Source organism: Rosa chinensis, chromosome 4, assembly GCF_002994745.2.
Source record: "Rosa chinensis cultivar Old Blush chromosome 4, RchiOBHm-V2, whole genome shotgun sequence".
Taxonomy (NCBI): domain Eukaryota; kingdom Viridiplantae; phylum Streptophyta; class Magnoliopsida; order Rosales; family Rosaceae; genus Rosa; species Rosa chinensis.
In genome coordinates this window covers 64,218,258-64,244,700 of record NC_037091.1, presented here as the reverse complement: position 1 = coordinate 64,244,700, position 26,443 = coordinate 64,218,258, and the positions used below count along the sequence as shown (strand labels likewise).

The 26,443-nt window shown below is 37.4% G+C and overlaps 4 protein-coding genes across 5 annotated transcripts; 2 read left to right on the top strand and 2 right to left on the bottom strand.

Annotated features, from left to right (window-relative positions):
• The first annotated feature begins 4,157 nt into the window (after positions 1-4,157).
• LOC112196221 (dynamin-related protein 1C) lies at positions 4,158-9,494 on the top strand. Of its 2 annotated transcripts, XM_024336531.2 has the most exons (16): positions 4,162-4,488; positions 4,572-4,635; positions 4,965-5,072; positions 5,267-5,368; positions 5,509-5,559; positions 5,692-5,753; positions 6,000-6,090; positions 6,209-6,273; positions 6,585-6,779; positions 6,875-6,994; positions 7,072-7,142; positions 7,724-7,949; positions 8,061-8,111; positions 8,365-8,626; positions 8,851-8,990; positions 9,084-9,494. In XM_024336531.2, exons 1-16 carry the CDS (start codon positions 4,357-4,359, stop codon positions 9,207-9,209), a joined length of 1,866 nt encoding a protein of 621 aa, XP_024192299.1. In that variant the 5' UTR covers positions 4,162-4,356; the 3' UTR covers positions 9,210-9,494. The 2 variants fall into 2 exon arrangements, with proteins under 2 accessions (XP_024192300.1, XP_024192299.1); XM_024336532.2 differs by lacking the exons at positions 8,851-8,990; positions 9,084-9,494 and adding an exon at positions 8,689-8,809 and having other exon boundaries at positions 4,158-4,488; positions 8,365-8,656.
• A 243-nt stretch (positions 9,495-9,737) lies between these two features.
• LOC112196220 (adagio protein 3) lies at positions 9,738-12,723 on the bottom strand. Its single transcript, XM_024336530.2, has 2 exons — positions 12,434-12,723; positions 9,738-11,610 (listed from the first exon to the last, which is right to left on the bottom strand). The coding sequence occupies exons 1-2, from the start codon at positions 12,721-12,723 to the stop codon at positions 10,005-10,007; spliced, it is 1,896 nt and encodes a 631-aa protein (XP_024192298.1). The 3' UTR covers positions 9,738-10,004.
• A 6,535-nt stretch (positions 12,724-19,258) lies between these two features.
• On the bottom strand, positions 19,259-20,218 carry LOC112200725. The gene is made up of 2 exons (XM_040518903.1): positions 19,777-20,218; positions 19,259-19,647 (listed from the first exon to the last, which is right to left on the bottom strand). The coding sequence occupies exons 1-2, from the start codon at positions 20,131-20,133 to the stop codon at positions 19,453-19,455; spliced, it is 552 nt and encodes a 183-aa protein (XP_040374837.1). The 5' UTR covers positions 20,134-20,218; the 3' UTR covers positions 19,259-19,452.
• Positions 20,219-21,594: 1,376 nt separating this feature from the next.
• LOC112197023 (two-component response regulator ORR21) lies at positions 21,595-26,354 on the top strand. Its single transcript, XM_024337546.2, has 6 exons — positions 21,595-22,063; positions 22,641-22,793; positions 22,876-23,280; positions 23,806-23,882; positions 24,419-25,570; positions 25,866-26,354. Exons 1-5 carry the CDS (start codon positions 21,847-21,849, stop codon positions 25,568-25,570), a joined length of 2,004 nt encoding a protein of 667 aa, XP_024193314.1. The 5' UTR covers positions 21,595-21,846; the 3' UTR covers positions 25,866-26,354.
• Positions 26,355-26,443: the final 89 nt, after the last annotated feature.

The window sequence follows — 26,443 nt, the reverse complement described above, 5'->3', positions numbered from 1 at the left end:
TCCCACAGACGGCGCCAATGTTAATGCTTGGATCCGTTGGGGATCTAATTAACGTAAAGAAAGAGATAGAGAGATAGTGACACGAGATGTATAGTGGTTCGTTTCCCGCCTTAGTGGGAAACTACGTCCACTTGAATGTGCACTAGTGTGTCGAGCCTTGCGGCCCAACAAGATTACAAGAGATGTAATTCCTTGTGTTTAAGTGGGAGGAGGCATTCCTTTTATAGGTGAAGGAAGCCATCTCCTTTACATGGTTTTCGATGTGGGACAAGCAAACAACTATTCTAGTCTAGAAAGCCTATTTGTGAGGGCATGTTGGCAAGGCCGGGAAGGTGGCTTCCCGGCGACGGATTTGCGACTTCCGGATACCGTAGCGTAGCTTGAACATAGGGCTACAGGATGCATGTCTCGGTTGGGCCTCACCATGGCTTGTGGGTGTCTCAAAGAGGGTGTTACTTATGCTTGGTGATGTAGTAATTATACTCCATATTGTTGGAGGTATGTGTACACTTTCTGTACGTCTTTGGTTATCAATTAATGCGGTGCTTTTTCCAAAGAAGCTAGGATATGGTATATCTAGAAGGTGAAACCATGTGAATGTAATCAAAGTAGGTAAATAAAGTTCAAATAAGCAGATGTGTTTAAATAAGAACCATAAGTACTATATATCTAAGGTGCATTGCATACATATCTAAGGTGCATTGCATACATAATATGATTTGATCTGCTACTGTTTAAATTGAAATGATCTGCAACTTTATAGTTTATTGTTTATGTTAATGATTTGATATGCCACTGTGTATAGGTGCAAAAGGGAGATGGAACAACAAAATCGGTGAGAAGAAAAGCTCCGGCATGTAGGAAAAAATTTCCAAGCACAAGAGTAAAGAGACAAAAGCAGAAAGAAGTGGAACAAGAAAGGGAAGAAGAGGAGGATGAAGAAGAGGAGGAAGAAGATGAGAAGGAACAAGACGAGGGAGAAGAGGACAATGAAGTAGAGGAGGAGGAAGAAGAAGAGAACAATGGAGCAAGAAACAAAGGCAAAGACCAGAAACAATCATATTGTCAATACAAGTGCAATATGATTATGAGTGCAGTAGCAGGATTAGGCAATGTCGAGTGCAGTAGCAGAACACCAGTACAAGTGCAGTAGCATAACTAGACGAGTATGAGTACAGCAAGTGCAGTAGCCAGATTGGACGAGTGCAGTAGCAGTAGCAGGATTGGACGACTGCAGTAGCAGGATTAGGCGATGATGAGTAAAGTAGCAAAACACGAGTAGAAGTGCACTAGCATAATTGGACGAGTATGAGTGCAACAAGAACTTGATGAGTATGAGTACAACTAGTGCAGTAGCAGGATTAGGCGATGACGAGTGCAGTAGCAGAACTGGACAAGTATGAGTGCAGTAGCAGGATTAGACGATCACGAGTGCAGTAGCACAACACGAGTACAAGTGTAGTAGCAGAACTAGACGAGTATGAGTGCAACGACTGCAGTTGCACGATTGGACGAGTGCAGTAGCAGAATTAGACAATGAGATGAAAGTAGTAAGAGAATGAGGTTTTTTGAAGTAACATAAAGGGATTATTCTCAAGAGAAAAAAAAAGTAACATAAACGGATTGTTCTAAAAAAAAAAAAGTAACGTAAAATGATTATTCTCAAGAAAAAAAAGTAAGATAAAAGGATTATTCTAAAAAAAAAGAGGTAAAAGAATTAGAAGTCAAAAGAAGTAGTTAAGGGTTAAAAAGTAAATTAACCCATGATATGTGGCAAGTGGAGAGTAGATTGTCTTTATTTGTAAGATTTAATCATTGTAAAGGAATTAGAAGTCAAAAGAAGTAGTTAAGGGTAAAAAAGTAAATTAAATCATGGCATGTGGCAAGTGGAGAACACATTGTCCTTATTTGTAAGATTTAATCCTTGTAAAGGAATTAGAAGTCAAAAGAAGTAGTTAAGGGTAAAAAAAAGTAAATTAAATCATGACATGTGGCAAGTGGAGAACACATTGTCCTTATTTGTAAGATTTAATCCTTATATGTTTAATTCAATCTTTAATGGATATATTTGTTAAGTCATTTTTTGTCAATAACTTTTATGTAATTTGTTATAAATAAAAACCAAGTCACAACATAGTACTTGGACTCAGTTAATTACCGTGCATATTGAGTTCACAATGAGTCTAAAGTAGAAGTTAGCTGGATATAGCCAAGTGAAGCAAAGAGTTAAGTATTTGATATAACCAATCTCATGAAACAAAAAAAAAGGTAGCAAAGACGAGTCTAGTTTCCCCTGCTACCACCCGACATTGCGTCCTCGATCTCTCGAAGTGGAGTACTTGTAGAATGACAAGGTTGGAGATGATATAAGGCGCATGCATGATACAAGTGACGACATTGCTGGCAAAGTAATACTCCATCAAAAATCAGGACTCTGGCTCCTCATAATTAGGCCTGGTAATAGTGCGGTCACGGGCGGGTTACGGGCGGTCTTAATGGGCTCAACCTGTTATCTTAACGGGTTGAGCCCGATGGGTTCGCGGGTTACCCGTTGGAACCCGTTAAGACCGCTAAGGTTTTTTTATTTTTTTATTTTTAATTTTAAAATTCTTTTCTAATCAATTACCCACTAAAACCCGTTAATAGGAGTTAACAATAAATTGGCCATTGAAACCTGTTAAGACCCGTTAACATAAAAATGAATTTATTATTATTTTTTTTTACATTTTTTTAAACTCTTTTTCACACCCATTATCTACTAAAACCCTTCTAAAAAAAAAGTTTTTATTTTTTATTTTTTTTAAACCCTCTTCCAACCCATTACCCATTAAAACTCTTTTTCATTGTTGATTTTCATTAAATCGAACTATCAAAAGTTAATACATATTGGGCTCACAATTCTAAAAAAAAAAACTCTTTTTTTTTTGTTCTCTTTTAAGCGGGTTCGATGGGTTCTGTCGGGCAACCCGTTTCCGCCGGTTAACTAACGGATTGACAGCCTATTAACACATTAAGTTATCGGGCAGAAATAAATGGATTTTTAGTGGACGATTAATGAGGGGTTAACGGGTCATGGACTGAATTGCCAGACCTACACACAATGATCCCTTATAAATTTGGGGGGGAGGGGGGCAACCAAGCAAGAGAGGAAGCCAGCAACTCATCGGCACTACGTCGATATAATGGATATGGTACACATAATACGCATTGATATTTGACATAGAACATAAGAACAGCTAACCTAGAATTGCCTACCTGGCAAGCTTGAACTCAAATTAATTAAGTGATGAAGATGTGCCGAGGTACTTTCCTTACATGGAGGCACATCATCAGCACTTAATTAACTAAAAATTTAGAAGTTATGAACAAGTGTAGTTCTCATTTATATGATAATTAATGCATATTTCTTTCCTCAATAATATGTACAAGGAAAGCTCTCAACCTTAATATGTACAAGAAAAGTTATCAACCTTAAAATACCGCCTCAATTTAAGTATACCACCCACTAAAAGAGACTAGTTTTTAGAAATTTATTTTTGAAAAATGAAATGATCGAAAACCCCTACAAGATTCAGAGTTTGACTTTGGCACCTCTTCCCCTTAATATCAACCAATTTGCAATTACAACATCTCAACTTATAATGACACTATATATATAGTTGATTTGTAGGAAAATTGTTCTATGCACCGGTGATGCAAGTGTATCAGCAGAACTCAGCCGTTAATATTTACTAGCAACGTGCCCGCGTTTCTCGCGGGTGATAATGTGGTGTTAATGGAAAATAGATCGACTATTTATTTTTTAGACATAAAATAGTGATGGTTTGAGTATTTTTTCAATTTACTCTTTTATTTATGTATATTTTATTAACTTATTTTGATAATTATGTTATTGAAGGGTATTATAGGGACTTTCAAAATTTGGTGAAGCCTTTGACACCAAAAGAGGGCCTCCAATTATAGTAGTAGAGATAAGCAGCTTTTTTTTATAATTTAAATTATAAATTTTGTTACACGTTAGTGAGCTGAGTACTCTCTCTGATTTGCAACCTAAGTATTTTGAACAGCTATACTGTATGCATACGTACATAGCAAACTAGATACATACAGGTCTTTCTCAGAAGAAAAAAAGAAAAAAGAACAAAAAAATAACCGTTTATTCCGTTTATTCTGTCCCTCTCTTTCTTACTTTGCTTTCTCAGATTCGATCTCCGCACCTAAACCCACACCAAATCTCTGGTCCGAAAACTCAAATCTCCGATCCCACATTCCCTTCTCAGATCTAAACCTACCTACCGACCCCCACATTGCCTCCTCGATCCTCTCAGATCTCCACCGCTCCGATTCGATCCCACCATGGCCAGATTGGAGAGCTTGATCGGCCTCGTCAACCGAATCCAGCGCGCCTGCACCGCCCTCGGCGATCACGGCGGCGAGGGCATGTCCCTATGGGAAGCTCTTCCTTCCGTCGCCGTCGTTGGAGGCCAGGTCATCCATCACCTTTTCTAGTTTTCAATTCCACTGTTTTGGCCGTATTGGTTCTTATATCAAGTTTTTGTTGTGTATAACAGAGTTCCGGAAAGTCTTCGGTTTTGGAAAGCGTGGTGGGGAGAGACTTCTTGCCTCGTGGATCAGGTACTTTTTCCTTCTTCTTCAATTCTTTCATTTCTGTTTTGTTTTGTTGTGTTTGTGGTCAATAGGGAATGCAAGTAAGTAGAGTGTAGGCTGTGCAATGTAGTATGTGTTAATTGCGTATATAGATAGACTTAAACGTTTTCGAGCTTATTTCGAGGCAAGCTTAAGCTATACTCATTGGTTTTTTTTTATTTCATCCATGACTGGTGCTGATTGTTTTGTAATTAGTTATGAATCAGACATTTGCAAATGCGAGTTACTGTTTGTTATGCGGGTTGTAGTCGTTTTGTGTTGCTGAGTTTCTTTTGTTATGTTTGTTTGGTCGAAAGGTATTGTGACGAGGAGGCCATTAGTGTTGCAGCTTCATCGGTTAGAGGACGGGCGGTCTGAATATGCAGAGTTTCTTCATGCACCTAGGAAGAAGTATACTGATTTTGGTATGTTGACTTTCAATAAGATGTGCATTTTTCTTTTGGAATGATGTGGAGATGAAATGTTTGAACTTTATTAGAGGTGGAGTTCTGTGCTGAGAGTGGCAGGGCTTTACAAATTACTGCTTACAAGAATGGCCTAATGGGGAGTTATTGTTTACATTGTTCTGAACACTGAGAGTTCCTCTTCCCTTATGCAGCTGCTGTACGCAAGGAGATCGCAGATGAGACTGATCGTATAACTGGGAAATCAAAACAAATCTCTAACATCCCAATTCATCTCAGCATATATTCTCCAAATGGTCTGTATTTCATCTCCTGTGATAACATAATAGACGAAATCATTTACTTAAATCATCACATATCTTATTTAAAAGAACACTATTCTTTCTATCGACTTATTGTTTTTGGGTTTTCCCTCATTTCTGGGTGTACCTTGCAGTTGTAAACTTGACTCTCATAGATCTTCCTGGATTGACTAAGGTTGCTGTAGGTAATCCCTGTCTCTGTCTCTCTGTCTCTCTGTCTCTCTCTGTCTGTCTGTCTCTGTCTGTCTGTCTGTCTCTCTCTCTCTCTCTCTATGTCTCCCCATTTTAGTAAAGATATTTCTTTTTGGCTTCTGCAGAGGGACAACCAGACAGCATTGTTGAGGATATTGAGAATATGGTTCGTTCTTATGTTGAGAAGGTGAGAAGGCTTGTTCTTGGATACAATCAGACAAACTCACATGAGGCTTGCCACATTTTCAAAAAGTACACAAACACGTCCTAAAGATAACATTCAACTAATGAACTTGCATATACTGTGAGATGTTTGACATGGAGTTCTGATAGTAAACACAAGTTATTTTCACATCTTCCCATGATCAATATATTATGGATTTCTTAGTTTTTACTAGTATCACTCAATCTGATGAACTTCTTTGATTTGTAGCCTAACTGCATTATATTGGCTATATCTCCTGCTAATCAAGATATTGCTACTTCAGATGCTATTAAACTTGCAAGAGAAGTTGATCCATCAGGTAAAAGATATCTGGAGAGGCTATGGCACTTTTGTCTCCTTGTGACTATTTATCAAAAGGATTTCTGCTTTTACAAGCCAAAACACTTACTTTCTACTGTTGTGTTTGGCATTTTTAGGTGAAAGAACATTTGGAGTGATGACAAAACTGGATCTAATGGACAAGGGAACCAACGCTCTCGATGTAAGGATCCAATTATTGTCACTTCATTAATTGATCAGACAATAAATAAAAGTTACTTGGACACAGAAGAGCAGAATTTTAACTGTCAGGGGTTGTTAGCTTTTCGTTATTTCATTAATATTTTTTATTTTTTTATTGTTCTATTTCATGAATATATAATTACAAGTATTTCATCTATATATTCCCACCCTTCACCTCCCTTAGACTCTAGACTCTATTTTTTGGTCTTAATATATGTATGTACCTATAATAAGTTTCCTTCTGGTGGTGGCCATAACTTTAACTAATTGCTAAATGTTTGCATGTTTAAGGTCATAGAAGGAAGGGCATATAGACTGCAACACCCATGGGTTGGAATTGTGAACCGTTCTCAAGCTGATATCAACAAGAACATTGATATGATGGCTGCTCGTAGGAAGGAGCAGGAATACTTTGAAAATAGTCCTGATTATGGACACTTGGCACATAGAATGGGGTCAGAGTATCTCGCCAAACTTTTGTCTAAGGTCCTTGTTTCTGACATACTCTATCGACCTTGTATATGCATAGATAATGATCATATGGAAATCTCACTGCTTCATTTCATCCTTCTTCTTAACAGCATTTGGAGACTGTCATCAGGCAGCGGATACCCAGTATCATTGCTTTGATAAATAAGACCATTAGTGAACTTAATGCAGAGCTGGATCGCATTGGCAGGCCAATTGGCATAGATTCAGGGGTAACAGATGTTGACCTTGTTAATATAGTTTTCTTGTTCATGAAACATATGACTTACATGTGTTACTTTATTTACAGGCCCAATTGTACACTATTTTAGAACTATGTCGTGCATTTGACCGTGTATTCAAGGAACACCTGGATGGAGGGTAAATTTCAGACCTCTTTACAACATTTTATTGACCATTTAAGTTTAATATTTTATGTTGCACTTTTTATTTCTTTAAATTGATCAGCATTACTAGTGGCGTTCGTCTCAAAACACGTACTCTTGATTCGTTGCATGATTGCATCAGATAATAAATGTACTGTGCAAGTTAAATTGTGTGTTATATACTAGTCCGGTATTTCGCAAGACAATCCATCTTGAGCTTGCGTATAAAGTTTTGTTTGCCATTTTCTGAGGACTTCACTCTTAGTTGGTCTAAATTTTTGAAATCTTCTCTTGGTACTGGAGGACTGCAAATTATAATTATGGATGGGCTTGTTTGCGATACCTTGCCTATTAGTTTCATTAAAGCTTCTAAAAGTATATAGGCTCTGTGAGACTAAAAGTTGACAGCTATTTCAAAGCTGCAGACATGGAATAAGAAAACCCTTGAAAGATTATAAGTACCCTTGTACTTGCTCATGTTTATGTTGAGTTTTGTGTCGGATTAAGTAGCTCCCTGTTATACTGTAATTTTGATATCTAAGTGCAAAAATATAAGTTTCTAACCATTTCCTTCAGGCGACCTGGTGGAGATCGTATATACAAAGTTTTTGACCACCAATTACCAGCTGCTTTAAAAAAGCTCCCATTTGATCGGCATCTTTCTGTAAAGAATGTCCAGAAAGTTGTTACAGAGGCTGATGGCTATCAGCCCCATTTGATTGCTCCAGAACAAGGATACCGCAGACTTATTGATGGAGCTATTGTCTATTTTAAAGGACCAGCTGAAGCCTCTGTGGATGCTGTAATGTTCTTTTGGTCTACTTTCGTTACTATATTTTTCTCGAAATGGATACTGTGGTAGATATTTTTACTCCTGTTGTTATCTGATTTTGACTCCATTGCTTTCACACAGGTGCACTTTGTTTTGAAAGAACTTGTACGGAAGTCAATAGCTGAGACAGAGGTGAGTAAAATTTTGGATAAGATTTAAGCAAGTTGTATTCAGAATCAGCTTACCTTTAAATATGTAAATTCTATCTGCACCAACTGTTCTTGATTATATAAAACAATTGCCGACTTCACCACACAGTTTGTCTTGAGTCAACATAGTTAAAATCTTTAATATAATTTCATTTATGGTCTAGTTTCCTGTCACGACTTTAGTCAACGTGCAGATGGGACTTATGTGTACTGATGCTACTTTATGGCAATTGTAGGAATTGAGACGATTCCCTACACTTCAGTCTGACATTGCAGCAGCTTCCACAGAAGCGTTGGAAAGATTCCGTGATGAAAGCAGGAAGACAGTTACACGGCTGGTGGAAATGGAGTCTAGCTACCTAACGGTGGAATTTTTCAGGAAGCTTAATATGGAAGGGGACAGAAATCAAAACCAAACAGGACCAAATGCAGACAAACATAGAAAAGAACCGCCACCAAATATGGACATGGTTGGGGATAATTATCTCAGGAGGATCGGTATGCAAGTTTCTCCTCACTTTGCCACAAACACACACACACACACACACACACACACACACACTCTCCAGATACGTATACGACTTAGCAAATAATTTAGCATTTTGTTTCATCAAGTTACACTAATTATTAGATGCAACTTGCACAAAACAAATTTGTAGCATGCCATCAAGTTTTAAAGGTGGGGTTAAGAACTGATGATTTTTATATGTATCATGTATCAGCATCAAACGTCAACTCTTATATCAATATGGTTTGTGAGACTCTGAGGAATTCGATTCCGAAGGCTGTTGTCCACTGTCAAGTTCGAGAGGCCAAAAGATCTCTGCTCAACTACTTTTACACTCAAATTGGGAGGCAAGAGGTGAAATTTTCATTTTCCAAAGCAAAACTCTTGCGGTGAAAATAAATATATTGAAGAGAGGTTGATGATAGATGATCATGTGTTATTTTGCAGAAGGAGAGGCTAGGTGCAATGTTGGATGAGGATCCAGCACTCATGGAAAAGCGAACGCTTATTGCTAAACGGCTTGAACTGTACAAGTCAGCCAGAGATGAGATTGATTCTGTCGCATGGAAATGAAGAACCTCATTACTGTCATACTAGTAGCCACTCAACATGACAAGCAGATATCACCACTACCATATTTGAATCTGCATATTCTTTTATCTACTTCAAATTAATAAGGTATACCGACAGAGACAGCCACAGGCCGCAGGTGCTGCATGAGCATAGAGTTGAAGTTGCACACGATTCTTTATTCCAGCCTTATACCTTATTGAATACAAGTTGAACTCAGACTCGAGTGTGTACAATGATAATTTCATTCCAAAATGTTTTGGTTCCTTACCAAATGGTTACTATTCACGTAAAATCTATTCTTCTGAGATATGGAATTTTTTGTAGACATGGTTTGTTATAATTTCATCATTTATCATCTTTTTCAAATGGAATGGTATGTTTGAGGAACTGTAATAAAGGGCTTCAAATCAGCTGTGACCAGCACTGAACAATCTTCCCAAACCCGAATTAGAGACCTGAGGAAACGAAAAATGAAACCTAATAGAAGTAGCAGTAGAGAAGAGTTGGCGGTTTCAAAATCAAATGCTCTGGAAATAAACTTGTATACATTCATATCCTATACTCACAATGTACATCCGGAATAATGAATCATACGAAATGATTCAAGGTGTGATCTAAATACATTGTAGTACAAATCGAAGCACAAGTACACAAATACATCAAACACCAATCATCATAACACAAAACGAAGCCAATCACTAGGGACTTGGGTGGAAGAAGCTCAAGTCACAGAGATCACAAAACAAAATTTTCTTCCAGTGGTCGGTGCACAGTAAGGTAAAGAAAGAAATCTTCTCATGGGTCTGAATCCTGCCTGCTTGCTAAGCACAACTCATGCAAGTCATTGAGTATCCACTCCTCACCTGTGTGGCCACCCAGTACCAGGACCCTTGTCCCTCCGACCACGCAGGTGCTGTGACCCCAAGCAAATTTAGGTGGTTGCCCGGGAACGTTCAAAATTCTCCAAGATGGTTTCTCTTCAGAAGGATCCAAGAGGAAAAGCTGAGAAGGAGAATGCAGCCCGGCAATTGAACCCCCAAAAATGATAATCCTTCCACAAGGCATGCTCACAGCAACATGATCAAGTCTAGGAGGAGGGAGCACCGCACTCTGGCTGTCAATGCTGGTAAATGCATTACACTCCAGTTGCCTCCATTGAGGCTCTTCGTCTTCCAAATCAATGGTGTAAGTCTCTCCTGATCTTAACCTCAAGTGCCCACTGTTGGCAAGTCCACCAAACATGAGAATCTTTGACCGGCCATAAACTGAAAGGGAATGTCCCAACCTAGAGGGAGGAGACCATGAAGTTGGAATCTCTCTCCATGTTGGATTGTCAGTGGTGAGATCCAATACGTATGTGTCGCTAAGAAGTACCCCAGCATCCGTGCATCCACCTGACACAACTAATTTAGAACCTTCTGTTATGCAAGAGCTATGCCAGGATCTAGGGAGAGGAGGAGTTCCACCATAAACTTCTTTCCATGTTGGCTGCTTGGCATCCAAGTCAAGAACCCAAACATCATTGAGCAACCCTTGCCGCCCACATCCCCCAAAAACTACTAGCAAAGAACCATTCAAACATGAAAGTGTATGGCCCCACCGACCTGGTGGTGATGATTTCACACTTACTCTAGTCCACTCTGGATTGGCAGCATCAAGATTGAGAACAAATGTGTCATCCATTGGCTGCATATCCACTCCTTCACCTCCAAACAGTACCAGTCGATTTCCCACAGCACAAGCACTGAAATTGCACCGTGAAGGCTCCACTGAACCTCCAACAGTAAACTTCCTCCAACAAACAGCCTCAAGAGTCGTCAGTTCCCTAGCCAGACGTCCCCACCCTAACTTCTTAGTCATCAGTTCCAATGTACCAGTGACTTCTGTTCCCCATGCATTTTGACATACCATCTTCCTCACATGCTCATTTTTTGTTAGCTGACGGATTCTTCTGCAGACAGACCCAATGGATGCCACATCCCTTGGAGTCAAGCGCGATAAGATGTTGTGAGCCAAGACTTCATCCGAGAGCTGCAGAATCCCACAAATTTCTTGATGTTGGGTGGAAGGTGTTTGTCCACTGGTGAGAGAATATTTATCGGGCTGAGTGAACTGCTCAGTGCATGTCTCTTTATAAACTGGATATGACACACTATTGAGATCTATTTTTGTTTCAGCAAATACTTGAATGCCTATGATGTGTGTGACAGTTCCGTTATCATCAAGTATAGGCTTCAGCCTTAGCCTATTCACCAAGGGAGTGCCATCCTTACTGAAATTAAGAAGCTCACCTAAGAATTCAACTCCTCCTTCAAGACACCTTCTAATCTCAGAAACGACATCAGGATCTACCAGAGGATGTCGTCTTTGAGCATGAGGGTCTCTATATTGTAAGAACCGACTGAAACAAAAGACAAAAGAAGAATATTGGTAAAGACAACTTCTGAGACACATAACTATCATATGACAGATATGCTTATGAAAGAGCAACTACATACATGGATCATTAGTATGTGAATCAGCTCAGCCAACTTCAAACAACAAATGCAAAGAATACCAAATTAACTAATATGGTTTCATCTCGTTGCTTCACGTTGTTTACTAGCTCTTAAATTTGAATAGATTGTCTCCGTCAAATATTTTCAGTTTAGAGTCACCGGAAAGTTCTGCATTCCGGTCTCCCTCAACTTATACATACCAAAGAATGCGGTCATCCACATTTGCTGAGGCTTAACCTATGCCAAAGAATTAGACACAAAGCTATCATTCAGTATTCAAATGAACACTTGACAGACTCTCTCGAAAATTCAACTTCTAACAGGAGAATCTGCTAAAGAGTAGTGAAATACTGATACGACAAGTTTAGTTTGTCGATTCAGCATGTCAAAAACGATATTGTTCATAATCCGACCCATCTTCAAGAAACTACCAATAACCAAACTCAAAAACACAAACGCTCACAGAGATTTCTCAAACTAGCTTAACAAACAAAACCACATCACACAACAAAACCCAAAGTTTGAATTTGCAGCAAAAATTACTATTTCTGGACCAAGATGTCCACTTTGTTCTACATTTGCAAATTACATACAAAACCCACAAATTCTCTCAAAATTCCCCAATTAAAGTATCTCTCTTTTGCACCCCTTTTACATAGAGTTGAGAAACTAAACAGTAAACCAATCAAAACAGTAAGAAATGAAATCGAAATAAAAAATCACTACCAGTTCCGACCGAGGACTTCATGAGCTCCATATCCGGTGAACGTCTCGAACACTTTGTTGACGTAAATGATCGGACAATCGGGTTCCAGAGCATCGGAGACCACAAACGATGTGGGAGTCATTGGGTACATGCTAAGCATCTCTGGCTTCTCTGAAACCTCGCTCTCTTCTTCTTCTTCTTCTTCATATTCGTCTCGAACCTCCTCGTATTTGCTGCATTTCAGTCTCTTCCCGAAGTTCTGAACCTCCTCCTCCTCCTCTTCTCCTTCGTGCTTCTTCGCCATGGCCATTTCTTCAGAGCTCAAATTTGTCTCTGTAGCTAGGAAAATATCTCAATCTAATTATATTTATAACTTCAATAGGGGAAGCTTTTTTCTGACCAAAAGAGTCATGTTGGATATTTTTATTTACGGAAATGCCATCGTGATTTTTATGACCGTGGACGAAATATCTAACCGGGAGTCCGGGACTAGAGGCCATTCCAATTGGTTGTGCTCCGGCTTTAAATTTATAGAGATTCTTTACTGCTCATCTAAATTTTGTATCAACTTTTACTTACTCTCATATAAGATATTCTTTCAACACGTCATTTTTAATTATAATTTTCTTGAAATAACTATAATTACTGATTTATTTGCAAGTTTAAGACAGTCATATTCATAATTTTTTTTAATTTTTTTTTTGGAGAATGCATGGTCATAAAATTTGAAAATTGTATTTGGCGGACTAGAGGCAAATAACAAGGTGGAGTGGCAGTTTGGTGGTTTGGGAGAGATTGGAGGGTGGAAGTGAGAGGAGGAGGCCACGTAACTGACATGTGTTGTTTAGCTGATATTTTCTAGGAAAATATCTTGGTCTAACTTGCCACCATATTGCTTCCACGTCATTGGGTTCGTTGGGAGGAAGATATTTTTGTTGGGGCGGTGCCAGAATATTCCCCACTGTTTTAACTTTTAACACATGTGCTTTTACGCATAAGTTTGGTCACTAAGAGCATCTCCAACGGGTTAGTCAAAAAACTTGTGTCAAATTCAAATTTGAAGGATGACGTGTCATGGTCATTTTTGACAAATTTTTGCTTCAATGGATATGTTATATTTAAATATTATTTTATTATTTTTTTAAAAAAAAATTATAACAAAAAGAAAATATTTTTCTGTTTCTTGAGTTTCTTACTTTCTTCTTTATCGATCTCTTCCTTCACTCTTCTTCTTCTTCTCTATTTTTCTTTTTTCTTTCTTTGATGGGCAACAAAAGATAGAACACCAGAAGAGTTCCATTACTTCAATTTCCAAAAGATACAAACTTCAATTAGCTTCAGGCAACTTTTGGAGGATTTCTGGTCTAGTCATGATTATAGACAAATATTTGGGTAAGGTCCTGTTGTGGAAGACCAACAGAGATCTATCATTTTTGACAATGAAAATGAAGAATCGAGATTGGCTTCCCTGAGGAAAGTCGCCTGAATATGAACTTGAGAGATCACATTTGGCAGCGAAACTGAATAGCTATGCAGCAGATCTGAGTTCTAGATTTTAGGCTCAGTTTTTTCGATATTTTGAGTTCTTGGTTTCCTAATAAAATAAGTGCATTTTCTAGGGCATTGAGATTCCACTTCAATTGATGGATGAGATTCTGGAGATCATTCGATCCCTGAATGTTGCCTGAGAAGATGCAGTACCAGAAAACCAAAGAGAAAGAAAGCTTTGTAGGGGAAGAAGAGAGAGAGAAGGAAGAAAGAGAAATAATAATAAAGAAAGAAAGACAGATTGAACTAGACCTGTCAAATTTGACAGTAAATTTGAGAACTGTCAACCACGTGGGATCCATGTGGATTTGACCTACGGGTTGGAAAAGATTTCATTAGCCATTTCTTACCGTTTCATTGTCCATCTGTCATTTGACATCTCCGTTGGAGATGTTCTAAGCTAAGGTAATTAGCAATTAGTGATTAGTACTTGGTAATGATTTTGTGTAAATCAACGGAGATATTTAATGGGGCCTGTGTTATTGTGTTTGGAAGAGACTAGGTTGAAATTGACATACTACTTTATCATGATAAAATGTACATTTAAAACGTTTGTATTTGAGTTGCAGTCTGTAAATTTGTGACTTCTTTAAAATTGGATACAATAATGATTAAAATGTTGTAAATTTGAGTCTACATTTGATTCATTATTACGCAAATAAATTTTTTTGGATAGCACAGTTAAAAACAAATGATTTACGTTTACAGCAATGTTAACACATATATATTATGATGCGAAATAGGTGAGTTATTAGTTCAACAATATTTCTCATCGACAATATTCTCTAAGTACAAGCGTGAAGCGTTCTACTGTGGAACACCGATTTATAAGAACTTGGGACTCTCTACCAAAATATATTTCTTCATTTTATCGGGATATATCCTAAATATTTTATATATCGAGAATATTTGATGATATTGGAAAATTTTGGCAGAAACAGTGGAATATAAGATATTTTCCCCTATGATATATCGGCTCCTCCAAAAAAGGAGATATCGGAAATATCACAGATATTTGATGATATTGGAAAATTCTGGCAGAAAAGATGGAAGATAAGATATTTTCCCCCCATGATATATCGGATCCTCCAAAAAAGGAGATATCGGGGGATATATCGGAAATATCACATATATTTCAATCATTGGTTACAACATTCTCCATTAATATTGTCCCAAAATTCTTGGAATCATTGTCAACAAAAATAAAAAATCATGTAAGCAATCTTTAAATTAGCTCCTCCCTAATTTTCATCCTAAATTCGCCATTGGCTGAGAGCAACCCAGACCCAGCGACCAGGATCGACCTCATTTCGGCGACCGGAACCACTTTGGAGTTTGGTCGTCTCTCAGACCAAAGCTTGCTGCTCCAGCTTTGCACCAACCCCTCTTGCTTCGCAGCCTCATCAGCTTCTTCTTGAACTTTCTTCTCGGCCTCTATATCCGCCACGACCTTGTTCAACCTCAACCACCCATGCGCTCCGGCTTTCTTCATCCACCTGGCAACACCAACTCTAGCCGCCTCCTTCATCTTGTCAGTAAAAGCTTGAGAGTTTACATAATTATCCACAGCCATGTCAGCTCCCTTTTTGTAATTATACCTTATGAGGGCAGTGTGTGCGGCTACTTCCTCTTGCAGCTTCCCAACTTGCTCCTACAACTTCTCGACCTGTTTCGACAGCTCACCAACCTGAGTTCGAGAGCTCCCAAGCACAAACTCTCAATTTCTCAGTTGCTCCTCGATAGTCTCAAACCGGAGCAGCTTCATAGTAAGTTCCCCAACCCTACGACTTCTAACTAGCAGCTCAGCAAGTTCCACATCCCGCTTTCTCAACTCCTCTCGCTGCTCTTCATTCTTCTGTTCTAGCTCATATATATATTTCCGGCCAAGAACACCAGCTTTCCTCTCATTAGCAAGAGAATCTTCAGCCTGCTTCAGCTTCACCAACAGGTTGTCATATGGTTTCAATGTTTCCTGCACAGTTGATTCACAATATTTTCTCGCCGCCCTCTCGGCATCCAACTCAGCTTGCAATTTGTTCCCCACCTCAATCGAAGCCCTTAGCTTATTGCTGGGACGGTAATTCATGTAGACAGCCTGCTCACAAAGACAAAAACCCATCTTAGCATAACCCAACATTTCAAAACATAATGGAGGTAAAATTTTTCCGAATATGAAAATATTACTTTTCATGTGCCCGCGTGGGATTTAAAACATTTGACCAGTCTTTGTTTGAGTAAGCCTAAAATTTTTGGGTCGCGGGAACGTCTTCTTTACCAGACTCAAAGAACTGGATTGTTGACCCGTCAACTTTTCTGATAATGGTTTTTTTTTTTTTGTTGGATCCAGCCAGCAAACGAGCCCATCACTAATAAAAGCCAAACCTCACTTTACTTTTTGCTTGCTTTCAGAAAACTGAGGAGGTTAATCTTCTCCATCGGTCTCCAAAACACTCGCATCTGTATAAGACGAGGATTTGTGGCTATGTAGGGAGACGTTGCCCTGACGGAGAGAACTGTCAATTTGCCCACAGCAGGGAGGAGATTCGTCGGCCAGCACTGGTCATCAAGGCAGTATGCAATGCTTGTCCGTATGTGATGGATCTAGGATGAAAATTAGGGGTGGGTTAATTTAAAGATTGCTTACAAGATTTATTTATTTATTTATTGTCGACGATGATTCCAAGAATTTTGGGACTAAAGTTTAGAAGAAATACTAATGAAGAATGTTGTAAATTGTAACCAAGGATTGAAATATTTGTGATATTTCTTATATATCCCTCGATATCTCCCTTTTTGGAGGGACCAATATATCATTGAGGGACAATATCTTATCTTCCACCGTTTCTGTGTAATTTCTCCAATATCATTAAATATCCTCATTATATAAGATATTTAGGATATATCCTGATAAAATGAAGAAATATCTTTTTGTAATAGAAGAGAGTTCGAAGCTCTTATAAATATATATATATATATTTTTAATTTATAACAACTGTTGATTTTGTTCAATTCTTTCTATTTGTAGGTAAGGAACGAGATAGGGGCCCTCAACAAAATAAAAGGTTCCAAAGAGACGACGGCTTTAGAAGACGTGTTTCCGTGTTTTCATCTAGTTAGTGGATGGGACAATTGTGTTTTCATCTTATGTTTTGTTCTTTTTTCTACCCTTAATTTGTAGTTTTGAGCAATGACTATTGCCAAATGGATGGCTGAGATGGAGTTGATTGGAGCATGTGGACTTTATTGAACTAATATGTATATAGGCATGTATAGAATTTTCTTTTAAAAAAGTATGTTTCTATTTTGTGATAGCTAATCAATTTCAATAATAAGTAGACTTAAATGTGTGATGGCCTAACCTCCCACTGGGTTCCCGCCATTAAAATTGTAAACATTTGTATATATTAGTGCATTTTTTGTATGAAGTTTGACGTTTTTTTACTAATGAATTGCTAAAACCAAATATCACTATAGTATAATGTTTGCATTTGAGAGAGTTAGGTAATGTGTAACATGAAAATTTATTGCGCTCTCGAGCGAAATTTGACACACGCATAGTAAGAGAGGAGTGACAATGTGCATATGCGAAATGTATTGCCCAAAAACAAAACTCATACTCACATAGCGCGTGCAAGAAGGCTATTAAATATAAATTGGGACTTCAGATCCTCACATAAGCCTTGAGGTAGAAATTACTCCTAACAAGAGTTCATCATATACTAAAGTGACATAAAGGCAATGGCGTAACTAAATGAAGGGATACTTCCAACCCAAAATTCTTGGAATAATTTATATTGTATAAGAACATCTATAGCAATGCTAGCAATTTTTGAGTCAAATTTTAGCCAAAATAGCTAAAAAGTCATTTTGGCTAGCCACTTTAGAAATACGTGTGTATCAGTGCTATCTATTTTAGCTAATTTTGAATTTATATTATTTTTTAAATGAAGATTAAATAGTTGAAATATATTTATAAATTACATAAAATAACTTAAAAGGAATGTTTTAAATTATAGAGAGCCTTATCTCGCTCTCTATATTTAGGAGCGAGATAGCTAAAAGTTATAATGGAGAGTTACTTAGAAGTCTGGTGCAGCTGCTAAAATAGATAAAAAGCTAAACATGCTCTCTAAAATAGGTAAGGAACTAAAATATAGAGTCTGCTAAAAATGTCCTAAGTGTGCTACTCTAATGAGAATTTGACTCTAGTTCAGTTGGCAAAGTGTTGAGTTGTTTTGATTATTCTCAAGCTCTGACCTTGGTTCGAGTCCCCTTCAATCTCCTCATGTTGTTGATTTTCCATTTCCCGAACCCTTTTTGGCATTCTTTTTCACAAAGATGGCGAGTAAGAGTAAGAAATCAAAATTGAAAAATACAGAAACAAAGATAAAAGTTAATACTACCTCCAAACTCTTTGAAGCCATTAATCTTGATTTATCAAACCCAAATAGAATCAGTGGTGGGAGATTTGTTCAAAAAGATGAATCTGCAATCACCGATTTTGATACTAATCTTTTCTTCTCTCTAGGTTTGAGTTTGCTTTGCTCTTCTTTCTGTGTGAGTTTTCTTCTTCTACACAAACTTTAAACTGAGAGACGGCTGAATAGTGATGAAGTCATATCTACTTCGATCATCTCCCATGTTGTCTCTAGTCTCCGATCGTGCGCCCTAACAGTTATCCCTTCCCCCTTTGGAGATCGTGTGCTCTCTTATCGTGTTAAACGCGAGCTACTTTTTTCTCTCTGTTTTTTTTTTCCAAGCTCACGATTCCGTACTTATACTTTCTCTAGTTGTTTTTTTTTTTTTTTTTTGTATTTTACATGGTTACCCCTCTTTGATATTTTTCACCTAAGTTGAACTGTTCTATATATCATGGGTAATATGGGGACTTTCAAAAATTGGTGAAACCTTTGACACTAAAAGAGGGCCTGGCTTTATAGTAGTAGAGCTGTAGTCAAACCAACATTTCTGTATTGTTGTTACCGTTGTCACTTTGTTCTATCCTTCAAGGTTGGGTGAAATACTCCAACATTTTATTCAATACTCGTTTATTTATGTAAGTTCTGATATGTACTATAATTAATCGGGAGTTCGGGACCAATGCATATATATTATCGACTTAAGTGTGACTTAAATGCTTCGAGAGTATATATCCGATTAAAGCAAAACTCTCTCGTATTAATTCTCTCTACAAGAATCTGGTATAGATATTCATCATGAACCACAGATCAAGGTGAGGTTGAAAGATCTAGATGTCCAAAACAAAGTGGCCACAAATTTTATGATGACTAGTCTAATTAATAGACAAAATCAGTATTTCATCTTCATTTTCATGACAAATCACAATGACCAATCAACCCAATGAGATTCACCATCTACAAGTCTTGCACCTGCATATTTCTAAATGGGTATATGAGACTAATATATAAGACTAAAAGCTCTTGTATATGTCACTCTAACTATATATACATTTGGAAGTTGGGTGGTCTAACTATATATACATTTGGAAGTTGGGTGGTAGATTGCTCTTGAACACTTTCCAGCTTAGGTCTTTCTGCAAGTACTCTATGTTTGAAGGGTCAAAAGGTCCTCTCACCCTGTCTATACTCTCTATCACTGCTCTTGCTGGAAGTATGCTTTTTGATGGGTCTGGTGAAGTCTTGTAACTCAAGCATGAAGAGAACCCCTGAAATATATGCATATTATATACAACTAATGAAAAACCCGAAAACCAACTTTCTAAAATGTCATTCCTCGATACTAGTTAGGGCTAAAAGTACTTCACTAGAAGATAAGAAGTTGGCAATAAGCACACCTTGAAGACAAGCACTTCCACTGGCTGGTCATCCACCATTGCGTGAACAATAAGTGCTTCTCCTCTCACACTCTGACTATACAGCTCCAACAATGCTATCTCCTTGTTATTCTCCTCATTCTCTTCATCTCCATCCCCATCATCATCGTCATCATATCTCACCCTTCGTCTTGCAGCACAACGAATGCTCGAGTAGACTCGTGGGTTGAAGACATTGTTCAAAGCTGCTTTGAAGGTAAAGCATGTTCTGGAACATCTGTTTTCAGATTCAAAGGAGGTAACCTTAGGAAAACATGGTAATGTAGCTGGGGGAGAGACCAGCATAGTCCAATTTCCCAATTGGAAGTGCTTCAACATTGCAAGGAAATTGGACTGTACTATACACAAGAGGCTAGGGTCTCAGAAAATTGCAGCGTTTTGATGCTTAAAGATAAGGTGTGGGACAATTGAATGGAAACATGACAAGCATGGGATGATATAAATACAAGGGTTAAATCGTCATTTACACATCAGCGTGGGATGAGCAGATTCTTCGGTGTTAATAGCAAGGCCCATTTTAATATGATTTAATCCAAAGGACTTGAATTTCATGACAAGCATAAACATCATAAGAGGATATTAGGTTTAGATTCTGACTCTTTGAGATAAGGTGGGTGCAATAGTATGAGATTTGTACATCTTTTACAGGAAAATGCCACCATTTTTTTCCTTATTGTGCAAGGCTACCATGTATGGTAAATAATAAAATACCATAGTAATTGCCAATTGTTCTGAGATTTTGTTGTGATCTTCATGCATTTTGCCCTTTTCTGGAAGTTTATTTCCTTATTTTGGTTTGTTTTGCCAAATTTATGTAGCTAACTATAGTAATTAGCTTTCAATGCGTTAATCATTCTAGATTCTAACCTAAATTCGGAGGATTACTTAAATTTGATTTTATTTTACATATATTTAACCTCAGTCCTTGAATTTCAGGAGTTAGTTTCGTATTAAGGAAATGTGAGAAAGTACATCTCCAATGTTACTCTATAATTGTACGGAATGTCAGACAAAAATTGCATCATACAAACTCATATAGTAAATTTATAACAAATAGTTTTTTTATGCTAATTTTGTATTTCTTTCTTACATAATCGATTTACCAAAAAAAAAAAAAATCCATGTCAATTGATCGCTCTAAATTCTATCCCAAATTTGCAAGATTACTTACATTAGATTTATATAAACCATACAATGAACGGTTATCAGGTTATGCAAGCTGCCTCAAGTCTTGACCTTCGAGAATTAGCTTCACATTAAGAAAATGTGAGAATACCCTTCACGTACCTTTAATGTTATTCTATATTATTGTACGGAATGTTTGATAAGAATTTACATCTTAGAAACTCAAATCATAAATTAAAAATTCATAATTTTTTAAAGTTATTTTTTTAATTTTTTTATCAAAATAAAATAAATATTTGAGTCAACGTTATACTGTTATGCAAGCCGTCTAAAGCTTTAAACTTCGAGAATAAAACTTTATATTAAGAAATTATTACTTTTTCAGCTTCACAGACCTGCAATGTTACTCTATATTATTGTATGAACTTACATCCTACAAACTCAACTCAAATCGTAAATGACTTTTTTATGCTAATTTTTTATTTATTTCTTTCAAAATTGATTTACCAAAATAAAAAACATATCCAGGTCAACGTACGCCCGAAATAACCAAAAATAAAAATAGAATTAAGAACATTCCATTTTTGTCTTCGCCTCTCATTATCTGCATTCACCCCCAATATATATATCTCTCTTAATAATAGTATATATATATATATAAACCCCTCTCACTCTCTGCTCATTCTCAAGTAAAACCCGTAAATTCTCAAAATTTCAAACCCCCAATTGCTCCGATTATTAAGCCCTAATTCCCAATTCCAAACCCTAATTCCCAATTCTAAGATTTCTAAGCGTCCTTCTCCACCTCTCTCTCCAATTGGCCACAAATTGATGGTGAATTTCACAGTTTCAGTCCACTAGTGACTTTTGATTCTGTGTAGAGTTTAGGGTTTTGCGGCTGCGGCTATGGCGGCGTTGCAGAGCGTGGTGCAGTCGTGCTTGAGCACCACCACCGCGAGTAGCTTCGGCTCGTGTAAAGGTGGTGGCGGGGCTTCGTCTGCTTCTGCTAATGTAATGGCGGTTCACGATCAGTTTCCGGCGGGGTTGAGGGTTCTGGTGGTCGACGACGACACGACGTGCCTGGCGATTCTGGAGCAGATGCTTCGCCGGTGTCTCTACCAGGGTTCGTTGCTTGTCTCTTCTTCTTTCTCAATTGTGATTATCTGCTTTATACAGTGAATTTAAGTCAAATTTAACTTCTAATTATAGAATTTCGGCGAAATTAGAAAGAAAAGAAATACAATTTGGTCTGATATAGTGAATTTAAGTCAAATTTAGCCTCTAATTATAGAATTTCAGAGAAATTACTCAAATTAGAAAGAAAAGAAAAACAATTTGGTCTGATATGTAATTTGTTTCTTATGATTAATTTCCAGCAGATATGATACAGCTGTACAAATTTGAAGTCCTCTGTTCTTAGATTTTTAGTTTTAGTTTTTTCTTCTTCCGCATACTATTTTTTTTTTATATGATAAGTTTGAGGATTTAGATGAGGTTAAGCAGTAGCTGTTCCAACACCCAATACGCATATGATCCGTTACTATTATAACGACAAAGCTTTTCTGAATTTGCCATATTAGGAATGCATGGGGACCTTTTTTTTTTTTTTTTTTTGTGTAAGCAAAATTGTTGTCAGAAGTAGGAGCAGAGTTAAGTTGTCTAACTTTTGTTATCTTGAATGTCTTGTTGTTTGCTTGCAGTAACACTTTGCTCCCAGGCTACTGATGCTTTGAATCATCTACGGGAGAAAAAAGGCTATTTTGATGTGGTATTGAGTGATGTTCATATGCCTGATATGGATGGATTTAAACTCCTGGAATGTATAGGGCTGGAAATGGATCTTCCTGTCATCAGTGAGTATATATATACATACTTGTAATGTTTAAGGGTAATTAAGTTATGTTATGCCTATTGACATGTTGGTATTTTGTTCAGTGATGTCTGCTGATGGGAGAACAAGTGCTGTTATGAAAGGAATCAGACATGGTGCTTGCGATTATTTAATTAAGCCTGTACGTGAGGAAGAGCTCAAGAATATCTGGCAGCATGTTGCTAGGAAAAAATTAAACGAAAATAAAGAAATTGAACATTCAGGGAGCTTGGAAGATAATGATAGGCATAAACGGGGAATTAATGATGTTGAATATACTTCTTCTGTTATTGAAGGAACAGAAGGAACAGCGAGAACGAGAAGTCAGAAGAAAAGGAGCAGTGGTAAAGAAGATGAAGATGGTGATATGGAAAATGATGATATGTCTACATCAAAGAAACCCCGTGTAGTGTGGTCAGTTGAACTCCATCAGCAATTTGTCAGTGCTGTTAACCAACTTGGGCTTGATAGTATGTTCTCTAATCTTTTACCCTATATTCTGATTTAATTCTTATATCAAACATATAATTTGAATTTCTGAAGGCATAGTTTATGCTAGTATGCGGTGTTTTCTGGTACAGATGTTGGCTTATGTAAAATGCCTTATATGTGGACCATTTGGGATCTCATTGCTTGGTTTAACTTTTAGAATAAATAAATTAAATAACTTAATAACTTGAACTCTTGATGTAAAAGAAATGAGGAGCATGAGAAGTGGGACAATCCAGAGGTGAGAACCGTATTTCCCTGTATCCTGTGTCAAGTGACATAGAAGTTGCATAAAAATGTCCTCAAGTCTCTTAACTACAAAGTACTAGTTTTTGGTGTAGTTTGGATAACAGAAGAATTTTACTTGTGCCCTGCTGAGGAGACATTGATTGAGATTAACATGCATGAGAATTTTCTGTTTCTTTGTTTTCTTTTCTTTTGTGATTAAGACAGAAATCTGAACCCTTCTTCCATTATGCTTATCAGAATATTTTCTTCTATTTCAGAGGCCGTACCAAAGAGAATCCTTGAATTGATGAATGTACCTGGTTTAAGTAGAGAAAATGTTGCAAGCCATCTGCAGGTTGGGCGGATCCTTCCATATTATCTCATATGCTTTGCATTGTTTGCTTTGGTATTTTTGTTTGGTGTCTAGAAGCAGAACAATAAAATACAAGCATGTATCCTTTGATGCAAAAATAATAAGTAATTTTTTAACATAAATGACAGAAACTAGTAAAATTATAGTTCACACTTGAATCAAAATAATTAGTTCATCTACTTTAGAAACCTGACATGAATTAATTCATTGAATTGTATTATAGAAAATATTTCTTAGTGTAGAATAAAGTTCAAAACCAGCACCAAAATACGAATCCGTTTTCCTTTTTTTTTAAAATCACTAATGACACATACAACTATGTGACTCTGGCTCTTAGATCTAAAACTATTTCACTTTAGTTATCTATTCTCAGATTATTCATTGCAGAAGTGGTTTATTTATTTATTATTATTATTATTTATTTATTTATTTTTTTCTGGTCTTTATGCAGTTTCAGTTTTTTTGTTCTTTATCGTGCATGTACCTAGAGTTGTTCATTTGGGCTCTTTAATGTGCAGAAATTCAGGTTATATTTGAAGAGATTAAGCGTAGAGCAACAACAAAGTGCAAATGCTTTCTGTGGGCCTGTAGAATCAAATGTGAAATTGGTTTCGCATGGGAATAGATTTGACATCCAAGCTTTGGCTGCCGCTGGACAAATTCCTCCACAAACACTTGCAGCCCTGCAAGCTGAGCTTCTAGGTCAACCTGTAGGAAACCCTGGGTCAACAATAGATCAACCTGCTATTTTACATGCATCCTTGCAGAGACCAAAGCGTGCCCCTGTAGATCATGGTGTGGCATTTGGGCAGCCTTTGATAAAACGCCAATCTAACGTTTCTGTACACTTTCCACAATGTATCATATCTGCTGAGGATGCATCTGCAGGTGGACCATGGCGGTCTAATAGTCTTGGTACCGTGGCACCAAACAGCAATCTTGGAGGGTTTAGCACTCAGAATAGCAACGTGTTCATGGATACATTGCAGCAGGAGCAAAGACCACAGCCAAAAAGACATCAGCAGTCTTTGCTAACTGAACCTGTTCGTACTATTAATGTACAGCCATCTTGCCTTGTGGTTCCCTCGCAGTCATCAGCTAGTTTCCAGGCTGGAAATAGTCCTGCTTCTGTCAATCAGAGTTGTAGCTTTAACAGGTCCACTGCTATTGATTACAGTCTCCTTTCAGCTCAATCTAATAATAATTCCTCATTGAATATCGGACGGATATCAAATGGACATCATAAAACTCCTGGCATTCTTAGTGGGTACTCAGCCACTGGTTCCTTATCTACTCCATCTTCTTCTGTAATTGCTGAAAGTAGCATCAGTCCCCAAAACTCAGCTGTGACATATAGTGATGCTCGACAATTGACTGGGCGGTTGCATAATATGTCAAACATCCAGGATTTATATGTTCCTAAATCAGGGGAAATGCTTGATCAGGGCGCTTATAGGAATCTCGGATTTGTTGGTAAAGAGACTCGGATTCCAAGTCGATTTGATGAGTTTGAATCGCAAAGCAACTTGAACCATGGAAACATCCATGCCGAGAACATTGGTAATCCAGTCAAGCAGGAGCCAAATATGGGTTTTGTGGATAATGCAAAAGGCTCCCCAATTTTTCAACAGTTCTCTTCAAGTGATCTCATGAGTGTTTTCAATGAATAGGTACTACAATTGTTGGTATACTTCTATTTTCCTGCTCTATATTGGTGCAGATGCCCAAGGGTTTTTTTTTTTTTCTTCTCTCTCTCTCTCTCTCTCTCTCTCTCTCTCTCTCTCTATGGTAATTTTTTTTTGCCATGTTAGCACTTGCAATTGTTCCTTTCGGCTCTCTTCTCTGATCAACAGACCTGGACTAAATTTTGTTGATAAAACTGTTGGTTGTAGATATTATTTAATTTTCAATGTTTGTGGAGTTTGTTCATTCAGTATCTAATTCTGAGTTCTTATTTTGCAACAGGTTTTCGTTAGGTGGCCACCACAAGTCTCTTGATTTCTGTGTGGAGCGTACAGATTATTTCACATTCTCAAATGTTCAGTACAGATTGCAGTTGAAGTCTCTTGTATTATTATTATGATAGATCTAGTTTTAGTGCCTGCACCAGACTCAACAGGTGCAGAGCGGCCTCTCTCCTACCCAGTACTCAAGAGCTGAGGATTAAACTCATTGTTGGCGCAGGTTCAGTTTCATTTAGTGTTAGTATTGTTGGTTAATAAATTACGTCAGACTCCAACAGCTTGAAACAATATTATGATGGCATATTGCCAACACAATTGTGTAGTAGTTATTTGGATTTAGAGATGTTGGATATGGCTCATGACTTTTTCATCCTTCAATCATGAAGTTGTAACATATATATATATCTCTAAATTGCCCAATTTATTTATACATTAGCATCAATGTAAATTATTTGTTAAAAGATGGACAACACTATGGATGTTGTGGTAAGATAGCAACCATTGCATCTTTGTTTGGCCATGGAATTACTATAGTAACATTTGTTTAGTTTTACTTCAGTCTCTGATTGTTCCCCAACT

Coding starts and splice junctions, on each gene's coding strand:
- LOC112196221 (XM_024336531.2), top strand. CDS start 4,357: ATGGCCAGATTGGAGAGCTTGATCGGCCTCGTCAACCGAATCCAGCGC. Junction 5,369..5,508: donor CAGCATATATTCTCCAAATG/GTCTGTATTTCA, acceptor TGTACCTTGCAG/TTGTAAACTTGACTCTCATA. Junction 5,560..5,691: donor ATTGACTAAGGTTGCTGTAG/GTAATCCCTGTC, acceptor TGGCTTCTGCAG/AGGGACAACCAGACAGCATT.
- LOC112196220 (XM_024336530.2), bottom strand. CDS start 12,723: ATGGCCATGGCGAAGAAGCACGAAGGAGAAGAGGAGGAGGAGGAGGTT. Junction 11,611..12,433: donor GAAGTCCTCGGTCGGAACTG/GTAGTGATTTTT, acceptor CTTTTGTTTCAG/TCGGTTCTTACAATATAGAG.
- LOC112200725 (XM_040518903.1), bottom strand. CDS start 20,133: ATGTTGAAGCACTTCCAATTGGGAAATTGGACTATGCTGGTCTCTCCC. Junction 19,648..19,776: donor TGGAAGTGCTTGTCTTCAAG/GTGTGCTTATTG, acceptor CATATATTTCAG/GGGTTCTCTTCATGCTTGAG.
- LOC112197023 (XM_024337546.2), top strand. CDS start 21,847: ATGGCGGCGTTGCAGAGCGTGGTGCAGTCGTGCTTGAGCACCACCACC. Junction 22,064..22,640: donor TCGCCGGTGTCTCTACCAGG/GTTCGTTGCTTG, acceptor GTTTGCTTGCAG/TAACACTTTGCTCCCAGGCT. Junction 23,883..24,418: donor ATGTTGCAAGCCATCTGCAG/GTTGGGCGGATC, acceptor TTTAATGTGCAG/AAATTCAGGTTATATTTGAA.